Here is a 27,703-nt window from a genome sequence, read left to right as displayed (position 1 = left end):
TCTCTGCCTGTGAAGACTCCAATGATTGCTAGATCTTTTAAAGGACAGAGCAGTCATTAAATACAACCTGTAATTTGTGTGACTTCTTGTCTTCTGGAATTTTGTCCCAGAGCTTGTAGCTGTCTACCTAGAATGTACAGAGTTTGTATGCTTAGAAGGGAGTCTAAAGTCCAAGAACTGACAGACAGTAATGTAATTATGCTAACAGATAGCAATGAGTTAGGAAATCTCTGCCATGTGAAGGAAACCAGTTGATGCTATACTTGATATGAATCACATCACGTCAGTGACTGCCTACAGATCAGTTAAACCTTTCACTAAAGCAGATGGTTTTAAGAAAGTCATAAGTATTGCATCAAAGTCTCCAACTTGCCTAGAACTGGGCAGGCACATATAGTTCTGACTGCTCAAAGCTGGAACAGAAGAATCTGGCATTAGTAGTTCTGACAGGACATTCAGTAGAGTCGTCCTCAAGTGTGAAAGTGAAAACTCGGTTTTGGAAGCTTGTCCATCTGCCCTTTAACATAGTTACAGCTTGGGATTCCTTTCTCTTGTTCCCTGAGCATTCAGGATGGATATGCATCTTTTTTGGGTGATGCTTATATGCAGTTCTGAGGGCATTGATAATAGACTATAGTAACATTTCTAGCACAAACCTAATTGTTAGGGTGATCCTTTCAGTTTTTCATGATCTGATTGTGTGTTTTACTTGGTGGAAGCAAAAAAAGCTTCAGGCTCTGCACTTTTGATGTTTTGTTATCTCTTCTGCAGTCAGGCATCTGCTTTCAGGCTAATCACAGTGGAAGGTGAAAGGTGGCTTCCATCTTAGTATCACATATTTTATGTCTATATCTTGATCAAATAGTTAGGTTTTGTTTTTTCTCTGTCTATAAAATCTTTCTTTGATTGGCACCTAATGGTTATCACTTCCTAAATTTTTTGTTCTCCTTTCTTGTAATCAGTTTGTTTCTCACTGTTACTATTTTAAACAAGCTACGTAGTTGCAGTTTCCAGTAATGAATTGGCATCAGTTTGTTCAAGCACCCTATCTTCAGTTAGTTTTCCATAGCTTATGCTTTACTTCTCAAAATGATCACTCAGTGGATATATTCATTAGTAACTTTTACAATATAGTTTATAGATTGGTCAATCTAGTGGTAAAAGATAAATTGGTCAATAAGTCAAATTGCCAAATTGATCCTGTTGTCAATAGATGTTTTCATATTCTTTGATATAAATTGGATTTTCTCAGCTCTGCAGTGCATCAGAATTTTGACTAGTTCAGCTGTTTACAGAGTTAATTAAAATGAAAAATTAAGAAAATATCGGCTTTTGACCGACAGCATGTTTTCCCCTTTCATTATATCTTAACTACTGGGAGCAATCTGCTGTCTGTGTTGGAAAACTCCCAGTGACACTATTTGTCTTTATAAGGGCTTTATTGAGCATTGCAAGGGCATTCTGGCAATTCCATGAATTTTTCATAACAAAACCAGTGAGTTCCTTGGCTGCTTTGTCAGGCCCAGCAGCCGGCACCTGTAACATAGGAGTGGCTCTGAAGATACTGATAAAGAGGAGGAGCATCTAAAAGTCAAGGTGACATTTCCCTACTGTATCCTTCACTCACTGAAGATCAGGTATCGCCTTCTCCTAATTCTCATTCAGTAGCATGTCCTTTGCATTATCATGTATGCTCTTGGTCTGGTAGTATTTATGGGAGAAACTCATCAGAGTTAGAGTTCCTGAAAAATGATACTAGCACTACTACAGAGACTGGTCTTCTGAGACCCCATAGAGAAATTGTACTCATTTGTTCTCTTTGTTACCCATGTTATCAGTCATACCAATTCAGCATCTTTTTTCCAGAGATATTTTCAAATTTTTGTCTGACTGGGCCATCTGTAATCTCTGACATTTTTCAGGCAGGAAAATGGTCTAGAATTTCTCTCTTGGATTCTAAAGCCATTCCAGAATCGCAATCCCATTGCTTTAGAAATTAATTTAAAAAAATACTGACTTAGGGTTTGGGGCTCTTTTTCCTTCCCTTCTGAGAGCCTAAGGAGAGCTTGTCTCTTTCCAAGATCTTTGTTATATAGCTTTCCGAATCCCTCATTGGAAAGGTGGATAAATGCATTTCCTTGGACTCCTCTAGCTGAAGTGATTTTCAAGCTAAGACGACATTGTAGATTTTGCTGGCCCTCCTGTAAATCAAGTAATTTTGCTATCAGGATGTCCTGTCTTCTGTCTTGCAACAGGAAGGTTTTCTTACTGCCTTACCTGCTTTTTCTTTCTGAAACCAGATGATTTCTGAAGAGAGTGAATCTTTACTTCTCCACCAGTCCTACGGTGTAAGAATCCTCTTGTTTAGTGATGTTAAAATTTGGTATTAACATCCCTAATTAAGAAATCATTTGGCAATAGTGTGCTTTCTTCTCCTTTTCTGTAAAGTGAAGTGTGTTCAGAAGTTGAGGACAAGGCTTATGGTGGTTGTTACTTCTGCTGGCAGACTGGCTGTGGTTTAGACACTTATTGGTAGATCATCCTTACATCATTTAAAGACAGAATCCATTTTAAAACATAGACTGTATTTTCATAACTCATTTCAGTGTTATTTAAACCAAGATGTTAACTTGTTTTGTCTTTTTGTTTGCTTGAAATTAGATACTACATCAGTAGAAACCATGAGATATGTGCGTATTGAACTTGGTTTTGTCCTTCCACACTGGCAGGGCAAGACTATTTAGGAAACAATCTGTTTGCATCTATTTTTGGAGTAATCCAAAAAGTTACGTATTTCAAGATAAAAAATTTCCCATGGGATAGCTGACTCTAAGGATTTGTCATGCGGTAACTTTAAACTAAATTTAGAGATGTCCTGCAATGATTAGCTTAACTTCTATCAGAGACATGTAACAATTGGGATTTTAGTGCTGCCACAAACTCGTGTAATTTCAACCTCGCAGTCTCTCATAGCTTCAGAATCTTTCAGTCTGTTTAGTGGAGGCCCTCTTAAGCCCTTCTGTGTATTGTGCTTCTTGAAGTCACCACAGCGAGAATATGCGTGTAGATACATAGACACCAAGTTGAACATGAGCCAGCAATGTGCCTTTGTGGCAAAGGCAGCAGATGGTATCCTGGTCTGCATTAGGCAAAGTATGAGCAGGTTGAGGGAGGTGATCCTTCCTAACTACTCAGCAATGGTGAGGCCACACGTGGACTACTGGATCCAGTTCTGTTCTCCCTGGTACAAGAGAGACGTGGATGTATTGGAAAGAGTCCAGCAGAGGGCCACTAAGAAAGTTAAGGGTCTGAAGCATATAAGGAAAGGCTGAGAGAGCTGGGACTGTTCCACCTGGAGAAGGGAAGGCTCAGGGAGATCTCATCACTGCATGTAAATGCCTGAAGGGAGGCTGCAAAGAAGAGGCAGCCAGGCTCTTTTCAGCGGTGCCCAGTGACAGGACCAGAGGCAGTGGGCACAAACTGAAACACAGGAGGTTCCTTCTGAACATCAGGAAACACTTTTTTTACTGTGAGGGTGACTGAGCACTGGCATGGGTTGCCCACGGAGGTGGGGGAGTCTCCCTGCTTGGAGATATTCAAAAGCTATCTAGACATAGTCATGGGCAACTGGCTCTTGGTGACTGTGTTTGAGGAGGGGTGTGGGACCAGATGATCTCCAGAGGTCCCTTCCAGTCTCAACCATTCTTTGATTCTGTATGCTAAAGAGTTTTGTATGTGTATCTTTTTAAACCTGTTTATGTGTCTTTGGTATGTGTTGTCTGTGTGTGCATTCTCAGTTTTCCTTAGTTTCAGTATCTACATTTGGGGTAACTGAAGGACAACTTGCCTCTTCCTCTTTATATAAAACTGTAGGAGCTACACATACAAAAGATAGGTATTGAAATGTGATTCTGCTTAGGCTTCCAGGATTATGAACTTTCACTAGCTTTATCTCATGGCTCCTAGCTCTTGTACTGAAAGAGACAGTGAGGTTCCTGTCAACCTTATCTTTAGTGTTCATCGTTTTGAGGGGAACACTATGCCCAGTCCCCTGAAGTCCCCTTTTCACTAGCCTTTTTTTGTAGATCTTCATATGAAACACATTCTGTATTTCTGATTAACGTTGTTATGCTTCTCTAAAATTTTTCCAATTACAGTTCCTCCTTTTGAGAGTAGGGCATGAGCACTGCACGCAATACACAACGTGCAGGCAAACCTCAAATGGCCCAAGGGTGGGTTTTTTCCTCTTTATTTTCTAATAATTTTTGACATTGGAGTTGTTGTTTTTGACTGCTGTTAGGCATCGGGTAGATGTCTTTGTGGAGCTGTCTGTGGTAGCTATGAGATTTCTTTTGAATAGTAACAGTAAGCTCAGTATGTGTGAAATGAGGATTGTTTTTCTTTTGTGGATTAAGTTACATAACATCTCTCATACAGGTGTTGTGTTTCAGGTCCATATTTCCTCAAATGTTTCTTTATTGGAAAAAAAAAAAATATTTCACATTTGTTGTCTTCCTGTCTTTGGGTACAATAGGAGTTTCAGTGAAATGTTAAGCACTACTATTACTATGGTGACTCTTCGATTTAACAATCAACGTGTGAAGTAATTACCAAATAATTGTTATTTTGTGTTTAACAGGAGAATATTAAAAAGTGAGCCACCTTATCCACAAGAAATGAGTGCACTGTCTAAGGATATAATTCAGCGTCTTTTGATGAAAGACCCCAAGAAGAGACTAGGTTGTGGTCCCACTGATGCAGATGAAATCAAACAGCATCCCTTTTTCCAGGTAAAACAAACAACAAAACTCCCCAGATACCACTTACTCTACATTAGTGCCTTTGAAATCCAAGTCTAAAGAAATTCTGTTCTTTTGTTAGCAGAATAGCTTAGAGACCTGCTAATTGCATCAATAATTGCACTGAAGTTAGTAAGAATATCCATGTGCTTATGTATATGGATTTTGTGCATACTACAAGTAGGGAATGGTAGATTTTTAATATATTCTGTTTCTAACAGTTACTTGAAGCAGCCGAAAGACACACTACTTAAACCAGAAGGTTTAATGGAAAACACTTAAATTATATGTTGTGTGGGTTTTTTTTAGAAGAAATTTTGGCACTAATGTTATTAGTAAAATTTGAATGTTGATAAAATGCACCATTAGTGATAAATGCCTCTTCTGTATTTTTCTTTGCCTAATTGAATCTTTAGTATTTTTAAATAGATTTTAATTCTGTTCAGATTTCAGTGTATTAACATTTGGTTTCAAAGCAAGTGAAGATTGGATGTGTGTACGTCAGCTGTACTGTTCCATCCATTGCAATTAAAATTGTTTCTGTGCTTTCTTTGAAAAAACATAGTATTTTTGAATGAATAAACAAAGTATATATTTTGGTGCTTCTGAAGTTAAATGTATTTTTAATTAATATAAACTTTGGAGTATTTATAATTCATAGTATAAATTAAACCTTTCAAATAAGTATTTTCAATGGAAATTCAGTGTGGGCAATATCTTAGCTTTTTAACTTCTGAAATTCTTATCCCTGCTGTATTACTTTTGTCTTTCCTGCCTCTATAAGCGAGTCTGACAAAGTAGAGTTAAACTTCCTTTAATCACTGATTCTTTTGGAAGATACATTTCTTTTTTTCCTCATACAACACTTTTTGTAATCTTGACTTCATTTCAGTTCCACTCCTTCACAGTAACAGTGCCATTTTCTCATAGCTGCTATATCTATACTTCCTACTTCTAGCCGTGCATTTCAGTAAGAATCCAGAGGCGTTACACTCTCTGGACTGTGGAAGCTGGGATTAGAAATCAGTAGTGAAGAGTTAAGATACTGCATGCATGCACTATGGCTTACAAAAATATGAATGTTGTTTCCTCTGAAATGGAGGAAGAAATTTAAGGGCTGACACACTGATTGTTTGGCTTATTTCCACTGTTTAAAAAAAAAAAAAAGGCATAAAAACAACAACAAAAAGACCTCAAAAACCTACATTCTGTCTACTTAGAAATAAGTGTGGTACTTCTTGCATTTACCTAAGCAAATTTGTAGGGCGTAATTTGAATGCTTTTCATCTGGCTGTGGCAGATAGCAAATGGAGTTAGGACTGTTTGTTTCTGGACAAGTTGCTCTTTCTAATATCTGTTTTTGTTAAATTTTCATTTGATTCAAATTTATTTCCCTGGTTTTGGTTTAGAATATGAATTGGGATGATTTAGCTGCCAAAAAAGTACCAGCTCCTTTTAAACCAGTAATCAGAGATGAATTGGATGTCAGTAATTTTGCAGAAGAGTTTACAGAAATGGATCCAACATATTCTCCTGCAGCAACCCCTCAGACTTCAGAAAGAATATTTCAGGTATTTTAAGAATTCAGATTAATTATAATAATATAGTGTATTGAACATTTACACATGTATAGCTAGCTCTTTTTTTCCTGCCTTCTAAGTTATTGGGAACTAGCTATGTAATTTCCAATCCCAGTTTCCAGCACTGTTTGTTCAGCAATTGCAAAATGAGAAAGGTAGAAACAGTCCTGCTGCAAACGAAATCCCATGTGTCTCTGTTCCCAGCTGAATGTACTACCTGCTGGACTAAAATCAGCCTGTCCTTTATTGATTCTTCAAACCTTAAGAGTCTTGTCATCTTGACTGCATCAGCCTGGGCAGTGTAGTTTGCCCGTGTCCACATTGTGCTCTAGTTAAGGTATTCCTTTGGGACGTGGGAGCTAGCTGCAGAGTTGAAAGCAGGTCTTCCTGTAGGAGTGCTCTAATTACAAGACTACCATATACAGATCAGTAACGAAGCTTTGCTTACCATCTCCTCCATGCGATTGAAGAATGATCTCTTCTTGGACTGCACAGTCTGGATGTCAAATGGGCAGAAGCAGCTTGTGTGCAGCAAACTTGGTACCAAAGCTGCAGGGGTGAACAGCAGCTCAGATTGCTTTCTTTCCTCCCCCTCATAGTGTTTTGCTGTTTTTTTTTTTTTATTGTCTGTTTTTGAGCAGCTTAATGCTTAGTGTACAGGAATATAACATCATATTTTAGAAGTTGTTAGACTTGCAGTGACTTTAACAAGCAATTTATGCATGTTGTAACATTCTCTGATTCATCCTGCAGTGGTAGTCACAGCTGTTCTTGTTACAATACCCAAACCAGGCACATCATTAATATGAAGCTTATTTTGTTTTGCCATTTAAGATGGTTTGATGCTTACATCATAACATAAAAACTATTTCATGCCTTAACTTAAGGCATTCTGGGAAGCTAGCTAGTTTGAAGTATGAGCCTTTATCGATATTGCAAACCAATTGAAGCTGAGCCAGACTTTCCGCATTAATACAACAATTCTGGTAAATATTATTGTTTTATCTGTGTGGAGAATAATATAACTAATTCCAGGAAGATACCTGTTCACACTGAACAGAGTAATATCTACCATCAATGAGCCAGTTACTGTTTCTGTATTACACTATAAAAATTCTGACTTCTTTGAAATATTCTTCTGGAACTTCTAATGTTTTGTATGCAATATGATAGTTTGTGTGCAACAATTTCAAGGCATACCCTTTTCTGATCTCTTAATTTCATAGGGATATTCTTTCGTTGCACCTTCTATTTTGTTTAAACGCAATGCAGCTACAGTAGATCCTCTTCAGTTTTATATGGGGGATGAGCGGCCTGGAACTACAACTATTGCCAGAAGTGCTATGATGAAGGTAATAATAATATCAAGAACTGAATTAATTTGGTTAATTTGAAACTGCTCGTAACTTTCAAAGCAGCAATCACAGGCTAGGCTACAGGTTAGAAGATAGTCATTATTCATTTATCTGTTCTCTGTGATGGCTCCTGAGATGATCCAAGCTTATAATTTGCATGTGCTACTATTAAGAAGTGCTTGAAGTTTAATCTGAAAAATGAGATGATTGTCTGGTTTTCCAGAAGACTGAAGTATAGTAGTAACAGTAATTTTACTCCTGATGGTTCTTATTCAGCCAACCATTAGAGGTATTTTTGAAGCTACACATGCTATTGTGATGTCTTCAAATGAGCACATAGTTTTGTCGATAAATGTATGTACAGCCATCTTTGTTCTTGTTTGCCTGAATATTTTGTATCTTATCCTATTGTAGTAGTAATGATTTATTTAGTGATTATGTTTGTTTAATGTAACATAAGATTTACTCTTTGAATGTTAGAATAAAGTTTATGTATTTTGTTAAATAGTAGTTAAGATTGTATTTTATCAAAAAGAGCTCTTTTACAATTTTAAATGTAGATGAAAAATTCTCATGAAACTTTACTCTTTGTCTTTGACTGTGTATACTAAAAGTATTCTGCAGAACTAAATACAGACAGTTTCCTAACAGGACTCTCCATTTTATCATCATTATGAACTGGATCTGAAAGAGAAACCATTGGGAGAAGGAAGTTTTTCCATTTGTCGAAAGTGCTTACACAAGAAAACTAGCCAAGAGTATGCAGTAAAAATAATTAGCAAAAGGTATAAATATTCTATAAGACAATAAAAATATTTTCTTTGCTTACTGTCACCCATGGATTAGAACAATGTTCGCTACATTTTTTGAAAAATAGCTTTTAAATAATTTCCTATTTGAAGAATCTACAGAAACTTACAGTAACCTTATGACCTTTAAAAGATTCTGAGAGTCTTCTGAAGCAAAATGTTGTCGGGGAGGACACAAGAAGAAGCCTAAAGAGTGCTTTTCTCGTTCCCAGTTGTATTCTACCCTAATTTCCCCTAATTTTGCTCCTAACCAGGGTGAGGTGGTATAAGGCCCTCCTATCTTTAGACTTAAGTGAACTGAATGTGGGCTTATGCTAGCTCCCTTTCCTAAGCAGCCCAACTGATGGCATAGAACATTGCTTTTAAGAAGGATCTTTAGTGTGGGTTGCCTCAGATCTAATTAATCGTATGTGTGTGTAAAATGGAATTATACTATGGAGTTGTAAGTTGCATCTTGTTTCCTGGGTGTTCTGAAGAGAACACCACAATGGAGGCAGCTGACTTGCTTTGTACGTGGGGACCATGTGGTCCTCTTCCAGAATAGATACCTCTGGCAGTTTCTGCTCAGAGAATAATTAACGATAAAGGATTCTTTGAGGGGTGGATGGATTTTTAGCTTCATTTTGCAGTGTTCATTTGTAAATATGTTCCTAGTGTGTTGTAGGATGCTAGCAGGAAAGGGAAGGGACAATCTAAATGTTCTGCTATCAGAATGATAGTTCACAGTGATCTCTTCTCCAAGACATTTGGCTGTACCTCTGTTTTTTCCAGACTCTAGAAGTAACTGTCCACCAGACTTAAGTGTTTCATCACATGCTTTTTGGACAGGATAAATTTAAGAATAAGCCACCTAGCTATAGGTGTCTGAGTCAGTTTTCCGGGCTCTGCAATGGTTACTGGAAGCCTGCTCAGAACTATTAGTGGAGCCTACAGAGAGACTCAAATGACCAGGCACTAGCGGTGGAATTCAGTGACTTAAACACAGGCATTTACGTAGTGCCATTTTAGCATCTATCGGTGTCCTCTCTGTCTTCCAGTTGCCATCAGTCTTGCGACTACTACCTTTATGTAGATGTCTTCATGGCTGATGTCTTCCAGGCTCTCCTATGCTTAGGCCACTGAATCCTACTCTAGGTATGTGTTTTATGGTGAACTAGTTCACCCTGTAAGATTAATTAGCTAGAATTTCACTCATTCTAATGAGACCTTTGACAAGTAGCATGCAGTAGACACCTACATTGGGTGTTTTAGTCTAGAAATCTCTGCCTTGTGTCTACATTCAAAATTTTTTTCTGTGGTGCACACAGAGCTGCAGATCTGTACTCCCATCTCAAGCTAAGGGGATTTTTTTATTTCTGGATAACAGTGAACAAACTAGTATTGACTTTTCCCATAGAACTAAACTTTTAGGAATTATGTCCCTAAATGATACTGCTCACAGGTTCTTTTGCTCTTTCTCCTTTGTCTTGGTGGACCAGGCTAAATGAAGGTAAGAAGCGGTCTGTGTACAGAGACTTTTTTGTTTGTTTGTTTTGTTTTTCGGATTGCAGGCTATGAGCAGACTCAGAGCATGTTTGTGTAATATTTGGAGGTAGCAGTAAACCCACGCTCTGAATGGCTGGACATAAACCAGCCTTGAATAAGAAACTGTTGAACTGTAAATAATACTGCTCTAAGGACCACACTAGTAACTCTTGCTAAAAGGAAAAGTGTAATAGATTTCTAGTAGTGTCTTTTGCCTCGAAGTCAGACAGTCTTTTACCTATCAAAGGTGCCAAGAAAATGAATCCTGCACCTAGGCAAACCTCTTTGTGATACTTGAGGTAAAGCTCAGATCAAGAGTTCTTCTGTGATGTTGCTTTGTTAGTACTGCTGGACATGCCTCCATCTGACAATTTGAGGTTTATCTGTGTGTCTGAAGGCCAGTGAAACAGTGGAGTCCTGTAAACTTGCTCCAGTTACTGTTTTAGAGCTTCCCGTTTGTTTTTCATGATATTGTCTGTTTAAAATCTGAGATGGTAACTCTTTATAAGAGGGGAAATACTCAGAAAAGTCCATGCACAAATTTCGAAGGTTTGTGTTCATGATACTGAACCTTTTTGATCTGTTTCCTAGGTCCACCTTCTTCTGATAGCAGTTTAGGGGGGAAAGACTATCTGAGTTGGGTTTTTTAATTTCTTAAAGACTTGAACTCACTTTCAGTTTAAACAACATCAGCAGAGATGCAGGTGGAACAGCTTAGTTTACTTGTTGACTATATGAAGCCTGCAGAAAAACAGATTTCTCTTGCACAAAATTCTCATCATGTTCTGGTCCTAACTGGGGGGGGAAGGGAAGAGGGAGGGCAACCAAAAATTAAGAACACACATGGTGAGAGATATTCTGTCTGAGGCCATTCTCTAAGTCATTATAGGATTAGTGTTTCTTGGAGAGAGTTTTGGCAAAAATTTTCAGGCATTATTTGTCTAAAATATATTCACATTTGTATTTAGTGGAAAACAAAATGTTCTGCTCTGTCCCTATTCACATAGTTTTTATAAATGTTTACCGTGTTCACTTTTTCTGGCTGTAGATTTCAGTACTTGAAAGGGAATTTGTGCAACGGTTTTTGCTCTGGAGCTAGTCTCTTCTTACCTCTTACATTTCGGATTTTTACGATGGCCTGTTAGGTGTTCACTTGTGTAACACAGTTCATATATAGATGATGTTACTCTTCTTTCTAGTAGGAGCTCATAGTTTCCATACAGCTTTGGAAGTACTTTTCTCCTATAAGAGTGGTAAAGGATTGGGCCAATAATTTGAATCTTGAAGATGAAGCTGAACTAACAGATATTTGTAGGAACAGAGTGAAGTCAAATTGCCCTGGACTAAGGGAAGATTGGTTTAGATAGAAACTGTTCTATAATGTCAGTTCAGCTTTTGCTGTAGCAAGTTGCAATTGCATCAAAAACATTGTTTGATTTGAGTGTGGTTTTTTAATGTCCTAACTTGCAGGGTTATGTGGAGAGTTTTACTCGGCTTGCTTTGAATATACTTTTAATTGTGTTCAAGTGGTTGTAATATTAAAAAATCTGGATTGCAAGCAATTAAAAAAATAGGTGTAACACTTTGAATGTGCAGTTTGCTCAGTAAAATAGATACAAAATGACTGCTTAATTTTTCCAGAATGGAAGCCAACACCCAGAGAGAAATAACAGCTCTGAAACTCTGTGAAGGACACCCGAATGTAGTGAAGTTACATGAAGTTTATCATGACCAGGTATTTTGAAGAAACTATAATCAGCATTTGCCAAACACATTGCCAAGAACTTTTAGGAGTTAAGCATGTGGTTACTGTGGAGGCAACTTTTTTCCTAGGGCTTTTGTCCAGTCAGTATAGCAGATGAGGCAGAAGTTCTGCATTCAAGGGAACTTGCAGTTACTCTAACAAATCAAAAAAGTATTTGGAAGAATTAATACTCCTGGATTCTGTTCTGGTTCTGTCCTTGGTTTACTTTGCTAATCGTCGTACAATACTCATGGCCTAGTTTCCATATCTATGATACTGGGGTACCTAATCACATACCCTCAGGGTTGTCATGAATCTTGAAATAATATTTGTGAAATAATTTTGAAATCTTGCATATGAAGATTACATATCTAGTGTTTTTTCTTACCTATTAGTAACTTAATGGAGATAACGAAGTAGCTTGGTAAATTACCAAATGTGAAAGTAAAGCCTCTGTTTGAAAATACATTGAGCTCAGTTTAGGGTTTATTTAGACATCTTAGTTGTCTTTTTCCTTAGTGTAATGCAAGCTCCACAGCATTTAATAAGCTATAATTTGATCTAACTTGGAGATTCGCCCTGGTTTGAGGTAGGGGTTTGGACCAGATGACTTTTAACTTGCTCTAATATCAGTCTAGTCAAATTCTATATTAGTAATCCAACTGTAGAGTATTAGGTTGCAGTCTCTTTTGGTGAGCCACAAGAAGTTCTGCAGCAGAGAAAAGTCTGTTTATCCTTTCCGATTTTCCCATCAGCTGTTCCCAAGGCAAAGAAAATGTGCAGAAGAGGGTGTCTTACAAGGATTACTGGCAACGTGACTAGCAGATGCCTTGTTTGTTCTAAGACGTTACCACTTTCTGTCCTCATAACTCTGCTTCTGTTCCTTGATATCTAGATACTGTGCACCTTCTGTTCCTGATTATTTCTTTGAATTTCATTTTTTGACCTCTTCCCACAACATTTTTCCTTTGTTTGCAAATATTACTTTTGTTACTGCCATTCAGGGGAAGGAAATACTAGAAGCCGTCACATGCCTACATCCATTGCCTTTTGAGAATGCTAACTTTGCTTTCCTTTCTTGAGAAGTCTGCTGTTTGTTTAATGGCAAGATATTTGAATTGCAGTTGATTGTGTGCTGATACTGTGTTATAATCAAGTCACTGCTTAACGATTGTCTTGAAAAGAACAACCATCTAAACAACCATTACTCTTTTAATTTAAAAAATACTCTTTAATGTTTGGGAAGATGTCTGTTGTGATTCTAATAATAGAATAACTTTGGCTGCTAGTCTGTAGGGGACAAAATCAGAAGAAATTGTAGATAGTCTTTGGTTTCACTGTAAAGTTTCAGGGTGCTTTTAAAGGATTTGGTATCATTAAATGGCTAACTTGTTATGCATGTAAATAGAAATGTATCCCTATATCAGACCAGGTTTAAACAGCAAAAGTCTAGCTTTTTCCAGCTTTGTTTGTTAGCCTAAAGAAAGGCACTTCAACTCCTTGCAGATTTATCTGTTTACATGGCAGCATTGTGTTTTTGTAAATAAATATGAGTGGATGTGGGGAAGACATCAACATTCTTCAGTCTCAGTGAGACTGATGGGAAAAAAATGTTATCTGAAATGCAATCTGGTGCTTCTTACTGGCCTTCCAAATTGCTAAGAGCAGCATTTTTATTTCTTCAAACTCTGAGAATCAGAATAGCACTTAGCTTCTGAATGAATGTTGGTTTGTAATGCTAAATTTCTAACATGCCATATTTTTCTTTATTGTTTCAGCTTCACACATTTCTAGTAATGGAGTTGCTGAAGGGAGGAGAATTGCTTGAGCGTATTCAGAAAAAGAAACATTTCAGTGAGACTGAAGCCAGTCATATTATGCGCAGACTTGTTTCGGCAGTGAGCCATATGCACGATGTAGGAGTAGTCCATAGAGATCTGAAACCTGAGGTATAGTGACTTGCTTATGTAAGTTTAGACATTAAGTTATTAAATATCTAGAATGTGACATATTTCTGTTCCTCCAGGTTTTATTACAGATTTTTCGACTTCTCTATTTTTAATAAAATCTTATAATTTTTACTTAGCAAATTCTGTAGATATTTTTTTTCTGTAGATATTTTTTTCTTCACAGGTAGAAGTAACTGTTAGGAACCATTTTTAATTTTGTAAGCAAATTACATTCTATCATGTTCAAAAACATTCTTTGTCTATTTGGGGACAGATTTTACTAGTGGTAAGTATATATTTATTGTGTGAAACAGTTCAGAAGCAGAGCTAGGTTGCTTGGGTACTTTGCCTGTACATTTCCACATTTTGTTTGATCTCAGTTCCCTTGGTAGGGCTTCTTTTGGAGGGTAGCCTTCACACCTTTGTACTGTCTTCTGTAACAGTTAAACACAAAATGAACCACAAACTAACACAGCCAACTAAGAAGGATGTGTGATTTGAGTTCAGTGAGTTTAGTACTTTCCACAAAAGAAACAATTATTTAGCATATATTTTTTCAATAATTACATGCTCTGGTATTTTTATTGTGCAGCAACATCTTGCCTTCCAGACAATGCAGTTTACTATGGTAAGGTTGACCACTGGCTTTGTTCTGCTTCCTGGAGCCAATATTTGCTCCTTTTTCTTTGCCAACAGTGGGCTTGGGTATGTGTTAGTTTTCTTTAGCCCAAGCATAGTGTAGATTGATGTTAGTTGATCCAGTAAGGATGTTGTATTGGTGACTGCAGTCATCGTACCTCAGGAAATAGCTACTTGTATTGTATCTAGAGTTTAAAATGATCCACCATTCCTACTGGTGTTTCATGCTTTTGTAACATACGTTCTGGTGTGTTACAAACTTACGTCTTTTATAGCAACTCCAATTCAACAGGTAAGGAAGTCTGCTAGGCGTTGTTATTAAAGTATGTTTGAAAATCAGTCCAAAATATATGTTTGAAAACGTCTCTGTACTAAATAAAACATTAAACAAAGAAGGGGCTATTATGGAATTCTAATGTGTCAGTTGAAAATGTGACTCTTGGAAAAAGTTTCTGTACTGACATCATCAAGGAAAGAAAACAGCTTTTGAAACAAGTCATTATTAAAAGGACAAAACCCAGAAATCCTTTCTCTCTTCCAATTCTCGTCGTTTTAGTCTTACTACCATCTTGAATGTAAAGGCCAGATTCTGTAAAGTGGAGCTTCATCTGCATGGTAAATTAGGCAGTCTTCAGTTTTACGTCATGTTCAAGAACAGAAGTCTGTGAAGTCCAAGTAATGAAGGATTAGCAAACAGCTTGCAGAATACATTGCCTCCACAAAGTTGGACTTAACCAGCCTGTCTCCTTCCTGTTTGTTGTTTTGAAAGTTACTATTTTAGGTTCAGACATGACCTTAATATGGGATATGCAGACTTCCCAGTATAGATGTGGTTAGTGTACCTTTTTGTAAAAAGGTATATAGGAAATTCTGTTGCTTTTCTAACCATTCCAGTCAGATTTGTTCCATGTTCAACTTTGATGTCTAATGTGATACTGGTAAGTCTATTTTAAAAATTATAGCTGGTTACATGTTACTAAGGATGAGGCTCTTTTTAATTGCATGGACTGGAAGACTCTTTTCTTTAAGCAATAGTAATTAGGTCACATATATTGCTTTGCAAAATAGAGGGTAAGTACTGGATAGCAAATGGAGAATTTGCAGAAATAAAGAATTCATGTAGCATACACGACCATTTGGAGCCTTGCAGAAGAGGATTTGAGGACTGTTTCTGTGAAGCGATCGTTGATCTGTAAACTGGGGTCTACAGATATTAGAAAAAACATACCAAGGGAGAGATAATGATTATATGTCCTTAAAATATATGTGGAATATAGCTTTTAAGTGTGGATTTTTGTGAAACACACTTTATTTACCTTATCAATGAAGTAGTCTGAACCCAGCTTAGGATATTTGGACTGTGCCTTTCTTTCTGTGCATAACCAATTTCATTTTTATCTTAAAGGAGGTCTTTTGAAACCGATGTTACTGCAGTTCTTTATTGTTGGCTGTATGACATCACCATAGAAAAACAATTATTGTATTAATCACCTATCCTCATTGTATGAATATTTTTGCTCAAATTAGGCTTCCTTCAGATCCCTTTTGCACAACATTTTAATATGGAAAACTGACTTTTCTGATTGTGCATTAAACTATAACCAACAGTATAGAATGCAGAAATACTGTTTTGCTCTTGTCTCTTCTCTCAGATGTGCAAGGGGGGAGTAGAAGTAATTTATAGTTCATCTTGGCCTCAGCCAGTTCTCCTAAGACTTAGCTTCACTCTTGTTTTTTTCCTGACAAATATAAATATTCAGGGAAAAGAAAACCAGATTGTCTTAAATCATCTTCTGAACTGATAACAAACTGTCTTATCTTCAAGTCTGAGATGCCACACTCCAGTCTGTAAAGCTGGAATTCTCAGGGATTGCTGTACCAAAGTTTCTTTACTTTTGTGTAAGGAGTAGGCCATTAGTTTGAGGTTGGACTGCTACCTGCAGTGCTCAAATGCCATTGGTTCCAGATCTCTTCCAGAAAGCATATCTATACTGACGGTGAGATCTGTGCCAGACAGTTGGTACAACTACTGAGCTATTGGTGCACTTTCTAGTTAATCATCCTTTGCTTTCAAATTACTCTTTTGTGTTATTTAGCTTATTGCACTATGGCTTCAGTGTGTTACCATTTGAGGACCAAAGACTAGGGGACTTGAGCATCTCTCCTACGAGGAAAGGCTGAGGGAGCTGGGCTTGTTTAGCCTAAAGAAGAGAAGGCTGAGAGGGGACCTTATAAATGCTTCTAAATATCTCAAGGGTGGGTGTCAGGAGGATGGGGCCAGACTCTTTTCAGTGGTGCCCAGCGACAGGACAAGGGGCAATGGGCACAAGCTGAAGCATAGGAAGTTCCATCTGAACATGAGGAAGAACTTCTTCCCTCTGAGGGTGACGGAGCACTGGAACAGACTGCCCAGAGGGATTGTGGAGTCTCCTTCTCTGGAGATACTCAAAACCTGCCTGGATGAGGTCCAGTGCAGCCTACTCTAGGTGTCCCTGCTTCGGCAGGGGGCTTGGACTAGATGACCCACAGAGGTCCCTTCCAACCCCGAACATTCTGTGATTATGTGACTGTCCAATCACAAGACATGCAACAAGTTCCACACACAAGAAAGCTGTCATTCACGATATGTCAGAAGGAAGTGGAAGCTTAAGAAAATTGGCTATTGTCTAAGGAAGAAGGCAATTCTCGTTTATGTTGATGTCTTTGCTTTTTTTTTGTGTCAGTGTTCCCTGAATTATTTTCTCCAGTGTTGTCTGCTAAATACCCATTTTCATTAATAATCTCAGACAGAACTATCCTGACTTGCAGATAAACACATCACATTTTCTTGCATCCTAGAGTACTGTTATTTCTACTTTTTCTTTTTTTTTTTTTTTCCCCCAGTGTCTTCCAGTTGCCCTTTTCACATAATGGGAAGTTTTCTTAGTAATAAATGTAGGGAAAAAATAAATATTCTAACCCATTTTCTACCCAGTGCTGGTATTGATTTTGTCTTTGCTTTTCAGAATTTATTGTTTACAGATGAAACAGATAATTCGGAAATAAAAATAATTGATTTTGGCTTTGCTCGTTTAAAACCACCTGATAATCAGCCTCTTAAGACTCCGTGTTTTACTCTTCATTATGCTGCCCCCGAGCTCTTGAATCACAATGGTTATGATGAATCTTGTGATCTGTGGAGTTTGGGGGTCATTTTGGTGAGTGAAGTTTTTATTTGTAACATTTATTGTATGTATTTATTTTTTGTTAAAATGCAAGGGACTTTACACAATTTCAGACCTGAATTGGGTAGATATTGAATTCAAGTGAGGTGAAAATACTGCTCCAGAAATAATAGGTTCCAAAGACAGATTTTTTCCAGGGGTGGAAATTTTTTCCCCTAGGCAGTAAATTACATTCAGCATTTCTGGGAATGGAAAAAATACTCGCTACAGTCTTGTACTTGAGATATTCTTAAGAGATTTTGCAGGCATCCATATAATCTTTCTACAGTTTCAATTCAGAGAAAGAATCAGCCTTCATTCTGATTTACAGAAAATTGATTTCAGTAGATACACTGTGTAGAAATACCATTGTGTTTTGTGTGTTGTTTCCTGAAGCACATGAATGTTTTTTCTAACAAGGACTCTAGAGAAAGTGTTGCATGTTTTATATTTTCTATAGACTTGAAGTTATGCTAGTCAAAGGTTTATTGTATAGCACTGGTGATGCAAACAACAGCACAGTAGTTATTTAGAAATAGGGTTGTCAATAAAGATAGTATATTTGTTAATACTAGTTTTGTTCTCATGCAGTATACAATGCTATCAGGACAGGTACCATTTCAGTCTCAAGACAAAAGTTTAACATGTACCAGTGCATTGGAAATTATGAAGAAAATAAAAAAGGGAGAATTTTCATTTGAAGGAGAAGCTTGGAAAAATGTTTCTGAAGAGGCTAAAGAGTTAATTCAAGGTATGTATTCACAAATATTTCATATCTCATATTTTTATCTCAAGAGATAAAATTTAGAGGACTATACGGTATCTGGATGCTGCGATCAGCATCAGAGTGCCTAACCTGACAGAGTAGCATGCATAGCTTGAGATATGTACTGACCCCTAATACGAGGTATGGGTAAAGGTGGGTATGACAGAATGGCATTACAAATTGCTTGTATGCCTAGCAGAGAGCTTTCTGATGTAGTGAGATGCTGATAGAAGGTTAGCGAGTTCAGAAGTAACTGAAGAGCCTCAGAAAAGGTGAAGTCACTCTTTTAAAAACAGACTCTGCTTTTAAAGATTTCTTTTGTGTTATTTTTGCATTTGTGAAAACACCAGGTTAAGAAATATTTTAAAAGCTGAGATTTTGGAGAAAAATGAATGTATTACTATCATCTTTTCCTCTGGCTGTTTTTGAATGCACGTACCAAGACTACTGTATTTCTGAGCTGCTTCATTCACGTTTGCCATGCTTTGATTCCCCTTAAGCTTTTGAGCACCTAATTATGTTTTCAGCATGAGATAAGATACTGATCTTAATTCTACTAAGATGGAGTTCTGAATTTCTGTAGAAGCAGGCTTGTAAGAAAATTTTCTGCCAAAACTGTAGGCATCTTCAGATTCAGACTTCAGTGGATCCTGCAGAGAATCTGAGGCTTACTCTCTTGAACTGCATCCTAGACAAGTTTTATGTGAAGAAATCATTTGGTAGTTCTGAGTTAGTGTGAAAAGAGGTACGAGTTATCAAACACTTAAATAGCAATTTCTTGTGTTTAATGATGCTTCTGGAGAGGATGATAGTATAACACTGTGTGAGCCTTATCTAGGATAAATATTGGCATACCTGGGATAAATATTGTTATGACTGACTTACCAAAGCAATTCATGATATTTTCTTAAAAATAGTTGCGTTGTCTATTAAACTGTGATCTATTTATCTCTCTTGAAGTGAATGTAATATATTTCTATTAGGACTTCTAACAGTGGATCCAAACAAAAGAATTAAAATGTCCAGCCTGAGATACAATGAATGGCTTCAGGATGGCAGCCAGCTGTCATCCAACCCTCTAATGACTCCTGATAACTTAGGCTCTTCAGGAGCTGCGGTGCATACATATGTCAAAGCTACTTTTCATGTAAGTTCGAAGAAATCTTACGTCATGTGCTAAGTTTGTAATGTGTTAATCTAGATTTTGGGATGTTTTAATTAAAAATACGTATTTGTCCTTATAATTCAGTGATTGCTCATAGCTGCAATTTTTTCCTCCATACCTACTATAGGTGGTTGAGTACAGTGAAAATATGAATGATGAGGCAAGAATAAATTTCTTGAAGACATTTATACTAGTGGGGTTTTGAGGACAAAATGAAATAGCTGTTATAAGTATTCTGTCTAGAGGTATCTGTTAAAAGGTCTTCAAACTTCTATAAAAAAAGAGAAGAAGCTTTGTATTTAACTTAGGTAACTGGTTGACTTTTTGTCCTTATGGTAACAAAATTGAGGTAAAATTTGTGGAACATATCTAGTTCTTGTATTTAATATCATGGATACTTTCTAAAATGGACTTGTTTGTCTGTCACTGTATATTTACTAAAAATGTTTGAACTGCAACTTTATTACACAAACATAGTGTTGATTCTAGTGATTTCTTCTACAAAGTTTAAACTGAAGTTGGGCAGACTTATGCTGAAATACTTGTAGATGCACATTACCAAGAAGAGAAAAAGAAAGGAATTGTTACTTGAAGAGGTCCCAGTACTACAGCATAATTTGGACTGAAAAAATTTAACTTCATGTAGTTTCTGAAAATGTAGTCTTAAATAGGTTTAAGACTTAATAAAAAATTAATGAATGAATAAATTAATTCACAGGTAATTAAAAAGAATAAGGAGGGGAAGATGCCAATTAATAATGTTATGTATTGGTTCTTAAATACCTGTAAAGGCTAGTAAAGTTATTGTCACAGCTACAGTAAGAATTAATAAGAGACTCTAGTGGCGGGCTATGAAGATGATGAGGGGACTGGAGCATCTCTCCTACGAGGAAAGGCTGAGGGAGCTGGGCTTGTTTAGCCTAAAGAGGAGAAGGCTGAGAGGGGATCTTATAAATGCCTATAAATATCTTAAGGGTGGGCGTCAGGAGGATGGGGCAGACTCTTTTCAGTGGTGCCCAGCGACAGGACAAGGGGCAATGGGCACAAACTGAAGCATAGGAAGTTCCAGCGGAACACTTCTCCACTCTGAGGGTGGCACATCCCTGGAATAGGCTGCCCAGAGGGTTTGTGGATTCTCCTTCTGTGGGGATATTCAGAACCTGCCTGGACAAGGTCCTGTGCAGCCTGCTCTTGGTGACCCTGCTTCGGCAGGAGGGTTGGACTAGATGATCCCCAGAGGTTCCTTCCAACCCCTGCCATTCTGTGATTCTGTAAGGATCCGTCAAGAGATTACAATTTCTTATGACTTACCTTAGAACATTCATAATAAGCTATGAGCCATAAAATGTCTTAAACCCCTTGAAAAGCTTAGAAATACTTTTTATTTTTAAACAGGCCTTTAACAAGTACAAAAGGGAAGGATTTTGTCTCCAGAATGTTGACAAAGCACCCCTTGCAAAGAGGAGGAAAATGAAGAAAACAAGTACAAGCACAGAGACACGTAGCAGCTCCAGTGAAAGTTCACATTCTTCTTCCTCTCATTCTCATGGTAAAACTACACCTACAAAGACATTGCAGCCAACGAACCCTGCAGACAGCAATAACCCAGAAACCATCTTCCAGTTCTCTGACTGAAAAGCAGAGTATATCCTGTCTTGAAGATTTAAATGGTTATAAACTTGGCAGTACCTATATTGTCTTCTCCCACCCTTCCTCCCTGTGGCTTACAGGCCACATATGGAATATGTCTGTCGCTTTAAAGATTTATTTCGATCATACTTTTTTAGCTTTGTATTTCAACACATTTCTTTTTAGTATTAAGTTTGGTATCACTGGATATAGTATAATACTATTATACAACCAACATTGTATTCTCTTAGGGCTAAATTACTAGTGTGCAGTCAAGCTCAAGGTAAGGAGCTATGCTGCTCGTGGTACAGCTTGGAGGAAGACCGTTTCTCAGCGTCAGAATCTTCCTCGCAGTTTCTTGCCCACTGTTCAAAGAAAGGAAAGCTCTGTAACGCGTATAGAACTCTTGGATCTTCTGCTTTTACCCAGCTGTGTGAAGAATCTGATTCTTCACGTATATAGGGAATCATTGGTACAATGCACCAAAGCAGTATAGTACTTTAAGGCCTTTTAAATTTGTAGTTACATTCTATCCCATTTATTTGAATTTTAAGAGCAAAACTAAGCGTTATGGGACTCATGTGGCTTTAAAACTCCATATATCTTGTTCTAAACAGCTGGGAATAGAAGTCTTAGGATTTTTTTTTATTTATTTAATTTTTTAAAAAACATCTAGGGTAAAAGAGGTCCGATAAGGTGAGTTGTCTAGTACTGTGATACAATAATTTTTATTTCTACTTTTTGAGGTTATTAACTTTTAAAATGTTTTACAGATTCTAAAATGTAGTGCTATAAGAGAAAGTGAAATTTCATATTGAATGCTTTGGTAAACGGTCACATGTTAAAATATCTATCTCAAGAATTAATTATAATTTATATTTTCTTTTTATATTTACACAATAACTTTAAAATACTAAGATTTTTTTTTTAAACATGCAAAAACTCTAGTTTCAACATTTGTTATTATAGGGTCCATACAAAATGTATACCAAGTTACCTGAATTTTGCATTGTGCAAATATGGCAGTTTAATAGTGACTGTAAAATATTAGAATATATGTTTTCTTTTTTGCACTTTATAACATCAAAAAGAGATGTTTTATAATAAAGTGCACTCAGATCTTTCTTCCTACAAGGTGCTGAGCACTGTTTTACTGGGTTGAATGACCTGAAAGCCACCGTATTTGGTGGTTGTGGTCATTGTGAAGGAGAATTCTGTACTTTGCAGGAGTGAATCCCTGTACATTACCTACTGTTCTCATTCCTTTACTTTAAATTGCAAAGCTCTTTCTATCTTGCTTTTACATTGTATATACGAATACTAGACCTGGGCACCTTGTGTAGTGTAGATGTTAACAACTTATGCACTGGGAATACTAAAGGGAAATTATATTGAACACTGTGCTTCACAACTTGTTCACTGTGGTGTTCTACAGTGAAGTATTTCCTACTGTGATAGTATAGTATGTACATAACTGTTTGGAATCATAAATGTGACTTATGGAAACATCAGCATAAACTTTTAAATCAGCATATTTTATAAATTTACAGAGAGCTCTTTTATTGCTCATATTCTCAATGACTAGGGGTAACTTAAGTGCTAAAGATGGCTCCAGTTTTGCAAATGCTTACATGTGCAAGTTTCCACTGAAGTCAGAGAGACTCCTTGTGTAAACTTAGTCATGCCTAAATTTGTGTGATGGAAGACTGGGGGATTTTGTTAACAGCTTGCTCTATCTTAAAGTAACCTTAATCCAAACCCTATGCAAAAAAGGTTGTAGGAATTGTTTATATTGGTGGTTTTATTTATAGAATTATATCAGCTATCAGTATTGACAAATACAATACATCCATGTTTACAGGGATTGTGTGTATCAAAACGAAGCTTTGAAGCCCAACATGTCTGTTCTGTGTTTCTTTAATATTAATAATGGCATTCTGAGGTTTTGGAGTTGCTCATGTGAAATAGTTTACTACTTTCTTGATGTGAGTGTCAACATTAATTGCAGCATTAATTTCAGGCTGATGTGAATATTGAGATTTGCACTGTTTATGTAGAAGTAGTATATTTAAAGATCAGTATATGTGCTAATAACACAACCAATTTTAAGTGGCCGATGTTAAAATATTGAAAAATAATTGTCAGTGTAATATATTCAGGTTTGCTTTCTGAATGCTCTCTTTGGAAGTAATCTTGATAGTGAACATGGCTCATTTGTAAAAGAAAACTTTCCCTCTCCCCAATAAACTTGCTGTAAATACAACAAACAATCCACCATTAATACTTGTTATGCAGACAGTACAAGTAAATTGGGAGGCTGGAGAACAGGTTCCTTACAAAGTTCGCACTTTGAGGAGTTCTTGGAATTTGTTGTCTTCAGGGTGAGGACAACAATAAAGCAGGTTTTGGTTTGATTTCATTTAAGTGTAAGAAACTTTTGGATCCCAGGTGGATTTGGAATATTGTGACCCAGCTGAAATAACTTCTTAGTTACAAACATGGTACACTTGTTTTCCTGTTGGGAAGTTTAAACTGTTGCTTGATAAACTGGTGAAACAAGAAGAAAGAATGCTTGCACAAGATATTAAATGACAGAGATAATGGATGTATCGTCAGAGTTTTTTTCATACAGGTTTTGCGAGACTCTTTTGAGACTAGAATTATTAGAATACATCACTTGTGTCAAGACAGCTTTTATAGATGAATATGTCTGTGTCCTCTATGTGCTCTAACAGCAGTTATTTAATAAAAATTTTAAAACAAGGTAATTCTTTTTTGGCAGGGGTAAGTACATTTAGGTGTCACCTTGCATTTGCTTTGAACCATTTACCTGGGGCAGCTGAAATGTGTATCACCTCTGACTTTGTGCTGCCTCCAGGTAACAGAGCTCTTGAGGAGGTGTGTTTGACACTAAGCTGTCTGAACTTTTAGATTAGCATCTTTGCATAAACAACTGCTGATCTCCATTTACATTGATAAAACTGAGTTGTAAACTAGGCAGCTCAAGAGCAGGTTCACTTCTTGTTCAGATGTCCCTGCAGGAGACCAGTTACTCTTGGCAGAACAGTGTTGTCTCAGCTTAATATGTTGCTCAACCTGGCACCCTAAGGCAGACAAAGACCATGGGCCAAATTTTTCATACTCATACCACTATTTCTGATCTGAAGTGTACAAGCCAATCTTTGTTTGTACTATAAATCCTTTATATTGCCTTGGTAAAGAGGTGTTAGACTGTAAATTACGTTTATACTCTGATTAAGTTTCCTTTACAGTGCTGCTGTGGTCAGGCAACTTTAATGTCTAGGAATGATATCTCCACTATCAGAAATAGAATGCATTCAGCAACACTGTGGGCAGATTTGTTTGAAAAATCAAATTTCTTATCAGTAAAGATTTAAATAACTACTGTGGTTATCAATCTAATCTTTAAAGTATTTGATATTCTGTAAAGGTATTTCTGTGTAATACTTTTAGAAACACAACTATTAGTACTTAGGTAATTCTGCTAAAGGATTTAGAGGAGTACAAGGGAGGTAACGTGACTTACTGTTCCTCTGGCTTAGTAAGATTGCTACACTTTTATATAAGGAAAAGCAGCTGAAATATTTGTTGTTTCTTAACAGAAGGGGCAGTGCATTTGGCATTGTTTACTGCTATGAAAAAAACTTTACTAAAATGCTTTATTAAACAGTTTTGAGGGGGGTAACATAAAAATACAGTATTGCATCAGGATGGGTTGAAGCTTTAAGTTGGCGTTGCTGATACACGTATTTTCTCAGCCCTTTTCCATGGCTGCTTTTCTGAACAAGATTAGTGATACCTGCACAGCCATGTTCCCTAGTGCTCATCCAGGAACAGAATAATTCTTGGCACAGAATAGACACAGAATGATATTGTCTGTTTATTGGTTGTGATGAATTGGTGTGCACAAGTGTCTTACATTTTTAATATGTGCATGTGTTATGTGCATGTATGTAGATACATGCGTATTGCACATCTAGACCTCAGTTTAAAGTAATATGCCTTGTTTAAGAGAACCTGTACTTAAAAATGAGTTCTTGACTCACACGGATTCAGAAGACCAGAAAAGGGGGCTACCACAGAAGAGGAAGAAGGTTACAGGAAGCCAGAGATGAGTGGCTTCTGGGAAGATATTTTCAGGGGTGAATTTCTCCCTTCACTATCTCTATGTGCATGTAGTATTCACTGGCACCAAAATGCAAGTTTTCTTGCCAGTTACCCAGCATAAACACATTTCCTAGCTCTGCAGGTCTCTGAGTGTGCGTGTGTGTCTACACACACGTGTATCTTTCTATGAAATTTTGGTCTTCATTTGAATTTTTTTGTTAACTATCGTTCCAGGTGTTTTTACCAAGCTTGTGGTCTTTGTTTCTTTCCCCCATGTATGACAGTCTTTCTCAGTACCAATTTTTACATTGCAAAATATGACATTATCCTCCTTAAGTCAAGATAATTGAATGTTCTGGATTGAGAGAACAGGAAATAACATGGCTGTTTCTTCTGTCAAGAGATAAAAGTGCTTTGGTCTCTGTCTACCTGTGAGAAACACTTCCCAGTTTGCTCCTTTGACCCACAGGGCACTGGATTCTGTAAAAAAAATAAGAAATGCAGAGCTGTTGGCTAGCTTTCGCCTGCCATCCCACACTTTTATATATGACTCATTCAATAGATTCTGGATGTTCCGAACACCTATGTAGAAAAGAAAACTGAGGATGATTCCTGTAGTCTGTGCTAGTAAATAAAGTGATGCTTTCGATTACATGGACCAGCTGGAGCAGTCTTGTTGTTTGTGCCTGGAAGCAGCAAGAGTGGGGAAATGTAAGACACCTGCAACAATGTAGATTTGAAGAAAACACCTGTGTTTTGACAGCATTCATGTTCTGTGTGATGGAAAGGGAAGTCAACGATTGCTTGGGAAGCAGTGGTAAGCGTTCAGGCCATTCCTGATCCTGCTTCTGGCCACACGCTCTGCCCTTTTCTTGGTTCATGGTATTTACATGATCTCAGCCAGCAGAAACAGGGGGGAAATAAAACTGTTCTTTTGACTTAGTTAAGACATTTTGGTTAAAAAGGGATTAATTTATTTCATTCTTAATCCGAAGTGAAAGTAGTAATGAAGCATTGCAAAACCTAATATGCTATAATGCTATGATTTTTGAAAACTAATACTTTATTCAGAGGTAGAAAGGAATCCATACTGTTCACACATAAAAACGCTTTTTAAAATTGGCAACCAATCTGGCTGTATTGACAAAATTCCTGCAGAAGTCTGCTAACTTCCTTTGATATGCCAACATTAAAGCAGAGAAAAAGAACGCTGCTTTAATCACTCAGGAACTGCTCAAAAACCTATCACAGGCGAAACTGCAAACGGATTGGAAACTTGCTGCATTTTGCTTAATACAAAGATAATTTTACTTTGTCAACAAATCAAGCTTTACATCTTTAAATTTGCATCTCATTTATGTTCATATGATTTTCCTTGGGTTTGGTATGTGGGTGGTTTGTTTTTTTAAATATGTGGTTGTCTTAGTATGATTGTGGCCAAAGATTGATTTCCATAAGTAAGAGAAAATCTAAGGACTTAAGCTAAGGCCCTATGAATCACCAAAAGTAGTGTGCTGGGAAAGGTAGTCACTAACTAGTTTAGTTCAAAAAATACGTATGTATTACCGATATTTGCTGATAGAACTACATCTACCCAAGTACATTTTGCATCAGTTATGGGTGTGATTTTGTGTGACATACTCAACTATGCTAAAAAAAGCTTTCAAATGTAAACTAGTCTTTGGAATTACAGCAAAGTGAGAAGAAAGAGGGGGAAGTTGTATTTAAAGATGATAATGCAAGGAGGGGACAGTGCTCAAGATTCGTCTCCAAGTTAGGCTGACAGAGGTGACTAGGCAGTAGTGTTACTGTATTGTCTGTAGAAGCTTACTCATTAAGTGTATCCTTTTTTCCCTTTAAAATCAATATACAGCGGAGAAGAGAAACTAAACTAATTCACAAAACAGCAAGTACCTTGAAGCTTTTCTCAGGATTCTGCTTAATGAGTTCTCATCCTTTAAATACCTATCTCAGCTGTACGTAATAGTTCCTCTGTTGAAGCTATGCCCACCTGAGGGAACAGGATCACACTGTCTGGTGCTGTGTTCATTGTACACTGATTGTACAGATTGGAGCTCAAGGTGCTTTATCCCTGCTGCTTTTAAATTCAGGTGTTAATACTATTCTACTTAATATGTGTTGCCATGTCAGTCCATCCATAGGCAGCTCTGGCAGGTCACTTAGTTAAATTTTAAAGCTGTCAGATTAAGTGGAAAATGCAAGATCTACTTCAACGCCAAAGGGAGAACAAGCCTTTAATCTTAACCTACATCTGGATTACAGAAATGAATGAAAGCTCGGCATTGGCTTTCAACGTTGACAGTCTTGTCTTAAGATGCTACTGCAGCAAATTCTGATGCTTACAGATATCTTTACTGTACTGATCTTTTGCATGTAGAGAAAGAAACCTGCA

At 37.1% G+C, this 27,703-nt stretch overlaps 1 protein-coding gene across 4 annotated transcripts in view; it reads left to right on the top strand.

Moving 5' to 3' along the window:
- Positions 1-25,928, top strand: part of RPS6KA5 (ribosomal protein S6 kinase A5) — an 84,271-nt gene extending 58,343 nt beyond the window's left edge. For 2 of the 4 annotated variants that reach the window (XM_075426146.1, XM_075426148.1), the window contains 10 exons: positions 4,640-4,790; positions 6,209-6,370; positions 7,606-7,731; positions 8,386-8,519; positions 11,709-11,802; positions 13,590-13,760; positions 17,405-17,596; positions 18,194-18,353; positions 19,352-19,515; positions 20,929-25,928. In XM_075426146.1, the coding sequence (XP_075282261.1) occupies positions 4,640-4,790; positions 6,209-6,370; positions 7,606-7,731; positions 8,386-8,519; positions 11,709-11,802; positions 13,590-13,760; positions 17,405-17,596; positions 18,194-18,353; positions 19,352-19,515; positions 20,929-21,168 (1,594 nt within the window). In that variant the 3' untranslated portion in view covers positions 21,169-25,928. Of the gene's footprint in view, positions 1-4,639; positions 4,791-6,208; positions 6,371-7,605; positions 7,732-8,385; positions 8,520-11,708; positions 11,803-13,589; positions 13,779-17,404; positions 17,597-18,193; positions 18,354-19,328; positions 19,516-20,928 lie in introns of those variants that run through there. The other 2 variants (XM_075426147.1, XM_075426149.1) reach the window with 2 other exon arrangements.
- Positions 25,929-27,703: the final 1,775 nt, after the last annotated feature.

This window comes from Opisthocomus hoazin, chromosome 7, assembly GCF_030867145.1.
Source record: "Opisthocomus hoazin isolate bOpiHoa1 chromosome 7, bOpiHoa1.hap1, whole genome shotgun sequence".
NCBI classification, from domain to species: domain Eukaryota; kingdom Metazoa; phylum Chordata; class Aves; order Opisthocomiformes; family Opisthocomidae; genus Opisthocomus; species Opisthocomus hoazin.
This window is presented reverse-complemented; position numbering and strand designations above follow the sequence as displayed.